Raw genomic sequence first — 4,770 nt, 5'->3', positions numbered from 1 at the left:
ACAGTTCGGTTCGGTTTTGAATTATAGGTGGTTCGGTTCGGTTGTTCAAATTTTGGTAAAAACCGAACCAAACCGACCGTTGCACACCCCTAACGACCACCACCACAAAAAAAACCCCTCTCATTGCCATTAATGCAAGATTTTCTCTTGATTTTTTCTTCTAGCTTGAAATTTTTCTCCCATTAATTGTCAAACCCTATTGGCTTGCCAAAAATTGAGTAAGACAAAAAAAAAAGTTCACAACCCACAGAGGGGTAAACTGGGCAATTATTAAAAACATAGTATAAGTACTCTATATTATCTTGGGTTGGGGGTATTTCATCATGGACAATTAGGTCCAAGTGCTAAAATGAGTTTGACTTTTAATCTTTTTTTTTGGTGGGGGGAGGTGGGGTGGGGTCTTCCCTTTCTATAATTTACTTTTATATGCAATTTTCGCTATTATTTTTCAAGAAAAACTATTTTTTGGTGTTCTACACTATGTTAATCACCTTTTAAAAAATTCCAAATATATCCCAAAAATTATACATTCAACCTCCAATAATGTGACAACTTCATGAACGGATAAGTTTGGAGGGGAAAAAAATCACCATCAGACCAATGATCTCAACCAAAAAATTCGAAAACCGTCATCTCAACGAAACCTCCTCCTAACTAGTTCCTTTGCTTTCTTTCGAAATATACCGACTTAAAAAACCATACTCAAGAAAAATGCCACAATCACAAAAAACACGTTCAATAAACAAATATGACTTAAATTCATCATTACCGTGCACCTAAATCAGTTGTCTTTTGTGAAAAATTCAATAGACTTATGGAAATGGAGTCTTTTACTGTTTAAGAAAATCCATTCTTTTTGGTATATCCATATGTTAGTCCAATTTTAAAAATAAAAATATTTCAAACATATCCCAAAAATTATACATACAACCTCCAATAATTTGACAACTTGTCATAGGGGAGAATGACAAAGATAACCATCAGACCCATGATCTCAACCAAAAAAATCCGGAACTGCCATTTTATAACCAAAATGGTTCAAACTCCTAGTAACTGCTTCCTTCTTCTTTCCAAAAATTGTGACTGTCATTCAAAAGTCCTCCAAAAACCAATCACAGGAAAAGGTTATATCACAACGTTTACTTATTCTGTCTCCAGTACCAAATTACACAATATGTATAGAAATTAGATGGATAAAGATACAGAGAAACAGAAAGATACAAATTTCATATACGAAGAAATTTCGTCGCAATCACACCCCCGGGGTGGCAAACGGGTCGGGTTGGGTTAGGTCGGGTCAATTATGACTCGACCCGTATAAGTGTGACCCGACCCGACCCATTTAATAAATGAGTCAATATGATTCGACCCGTTTATTAAACGGGTTAGCCGACCCGATCCATATAACCCAAATGACCCGTTTTTAGTTTTCAGGGTTCAATGTGATTTGCAGATTGTTTGGTTGACACATATGTCGTAGTTTTCAACATCTCCAACGCCTTGGAGCAATGATGAGCATCATCTAACAGAAAGGCAACAAAGAGAAAAAGAAAAATGATACAAGCTCATAAGACGAACAGTAAATATATGCTAGCAAAAAAAAACATTTGGAAGCAAAAAATAATTTCATCCAAATCGCTCGAAGTAACACGTCATCCTACTTTTACCAAAACAAATCATCCAAATAAAAATTTCATCCAAATCGCTCACCTTGCTCATTTCTAGCGGTGAAAACGATGGAGGCGGTCTCGTCACTGATCAAGCACTCAGAGCTCTTGGTCTGACGAAGGTGAGGAGACGCGGCCCGCCCCTTTTGAAGCACCGTGTTCGAGGTCTCACCGTCGCTCGCTGCTCCCTATCGCTCGCAGTCACTCGTCGTCACTTGCCCCCATCGCTCGTTGCCCTCGTTCGCCGCCGTTCGCCACCACAGAATCAAGCTCTGGGGTTTCTGAAAGAGTCAGCCGGGTTCTGGTTCTTCACTTCTTATTCAGTGGTTTGTGATATACGGGTCAGTCGGGTTAACCCGAATTGACCCGTTTAATAAATGGGTAAATTTAGGTTGACCCGTTTATGACCCAACCCATATAATTCGACCCATATCCATTATAAATGGATCAGGTCGGGTTGATGGGTCGGGTCATAAATTGTCACCCCTAATCACACGCCCTCCATTTACCTATTCTTTTTGGCCCTGATGAAGATATTTTAGTTGTACGTCTATTTTAGTTGTTTGTCCTTTGATTACCCACAATCTTTTATCACAGCCACAAAAGCAGGTGGGATCTCTAGCAGTGTCAATAATTTTACGGTCCTTAATACACAATTTTATCTTTCATCGAGAAACAAAAAACAAGACATTACTTGCAACAGTTCAATCGTGCAGAAATCTCAAAGAAAAATAATAGAATGCAACATCAGCTCATCTAAACAACTATATTAACCAAAGCATCGAGCACGGCTTGTCTAGTTGGCAAAGCTGGGATAGCTCCTCTCCCCATTACTGTCAATGCTCCACATGCATTTGCAAACTTGAGAGCATCTCTAAGTCGACCTTCATCCTGTTTTGGCATTGAACAAGAGAAGATCAGTCTACAACATAGAACAAGCCAGAGCATAACTTGCAGCAAATATTTACCATGCCTCACACGTAAATTAATGAGTACATGTGTCAACAAGTTCGCTACAAATCACTTGGGTTAATTGAAAACAAATCCCTACATTGGTGACCACTTGTATCCTCTAAACTTTTTATTTTAGGTTATTTCGTAGAAACAACCTTTAAAATATAGTCATTCTATAGAAACCACCTCTGGTTTTCTATTTATACATAAACCATCTTTAAAGTTTTTTTCTTTTGCAATCAACCACTTAGACCTACTTTGAAGTCATGTTTTTTCAGTATTCCTGTAACTATTAGTTGTCATATACCAATTATATTAGAGAGATAGTCCTTAATTAAGGTTAGGTGGGGTTATCAAAAAATTTATCTAAAAAGTAGGTCCAGGTGGTTGATTGCAACAAAAAGCACTTTAAGGTAGTTTATGTATAAATTGAAAATAAAATGTGATTTCTAAAAGCTGACCATATTTTAAAGGGGGTTTCTATGAAAGAAAAAACCTTTATTTTATCAGGACTTTTTCTCCTGAAACTCAGCTGAAAAAACTTTTTGCCATCAACTTACATGGCAATTTAGTATTTTTTTCCAGTAAAACCATGGAAACTTTAAGTCATTGCCACATAATTCTAGGAGTGTCCATTTGGGTCAGCCTGAAAATCTAGGGTCGGGCCAAGCAAAAGGCCTGACCAAACCAGGACCCGGGCCCGATTTTCTGTAACATACTTTTATAGGTTTGTCTTAGTTGTGTCAGTCGAGGAAGACATTTATGTGATATTATACTGTCAGCTGGTGCAGTAAAACCAGCAAAGCATACTTGAGAATATTCATGCCCTAAATAAAGCATATGTAGCTAGAAATTCATCAATAGCACTATCCTGTTTAGTGATGGTCATTTAGCATGCGTGATGTTGAGCTTTCCTGTATTTAGTTAGTTTCCTATATTTAGTTTAGCCCCACATTGATTAGAGTCAAATTATTTGTAATCCTAATACTATTAATAAGACTTGTGAGTAGAGGGACAAATCATCCTCTCTAGTTAATTTTTGATTACATGGTATCAGAGCTAAGGTCATGGTCCAAGTAATTTTACAAAAAAGAGAGAGAATGGGGAAAAAAGAGAAAAGATGAAGTCCAATGTGAAGCCCGAATGTGTCGGGAGCCAACAGATGCTCGTAGGAGTGATATAGTCTAGTTAACCACCATGAGTGAAGTGAAGATCATATGGATGTTTGATAACCATGTGCTGAATGCATGGTCTAGTTAGCCTACGAGTAAAGTGATACAAGAATAAGTAAATTGGTTTAACCAAGAGTGAAATAATACAAAAGTTAGTGAATCCCGTAGAAGATTAAATTATAGTTGAATTGAACTGTACTCGCAAATTAAAGGGGAGGTGTTGGGGTGATTAATATGTGATACAGTCACACATCAAATAAGATAAGAAGGAACGATGAGTTTAAATAGGAGTTTGGGTCAATACCTAACAACTATAGCTTTTGATTTAAAATTAATTCATAGCTTCTGCCTAAGGCCCATTAACTCCAGATTGTGCCCAATTTCTCCCCAACACATGAGATGTATACGAAGCTAAATATATATCAGTTGGTAAAGCCCCCAGACATCTCTGCTTCAACCTACTAACTAAATTAAGTATTCTGAACAGGACAAATATGTCAGAGATTTTTTGTTGTGAACTTCAACTATTATCATGAAGAATACAGAAAACAGATATTGCAAATTTCAAAGATCTTAAGAAAAGAATTGTACAATAGCAAAACATTGCTATAAACTTGTTTGCAAGAATCCATGAAAGTTTACCTGAAGCAAGGAAATATCAGCAGCTAACTGAGATAATATTCCGGCAACAAAAGCATCACCAGCACCAGTCGTGTCTACTTGATCCACCTTTACACCACTTACCCTCCCATGGAATTCCTGTAATGGTGAAAGACATAAATGCTCAGGCAAAGAAGGGGGTCAAAGAGAAGAGGGGGAAAAAGAAAAAAAATCAGTTGTACATGAAATGAACTTGCTCCATAATACTGGGGGGGAAAAGAGAATTAGTTTCAGGAGTTTCAGATCTACTTGGACAAGAACAAGCGAAATAATGGCTGATTTCTCAGGTTAGAATTAATACTTATTAGATAATTCAG

The 4,770-nt window shown here is 37.1% G+C and overlaps 1 protein-coding gene across 1 annotated transcript; it reads right to left on the bottom strand.

Moving 5' to 3' along the window:
- Positions 1-2,338: 2,338 nt before the first annotated feature.
- On the bottom strand, positions 2,339-4,552 carry LOC109828381 (probable fructokinase-6, chloroplastic; the record flags this gene model as incomplete). Its single annotated transcript, XM_020395392.1, has 2 exons — positions 2,339-2,558; positions 4,436-4,552. Coding segments are annotated over 2 exons (252 nt in total), but the record flags the coding sequence as incomplete, so codon positions are not given.
- Positions 4,553-4,770: the final 218 nt, after the last annotated feature.

Source organism: Asparagus officinalis, unplaced genomic scaffold (genome assembly GCF_001876935.1).
Source record: "Asparagus officinalis unplaced genomic scaffold, Aspof.V1 AsparagusV1_Un1243, whole genome shotgun sequence".
NCBI lineage: Eukaryota > Viridiplantae > Streptophyta > Magnoliopsida > Asparagales > Asparagaceae > Asparagus > Asparagus officinalis.
Note: the sequence above shows the minus strand (reverse complement) of the source record. Positions and strands in the feature narration are given on the sequence as shown.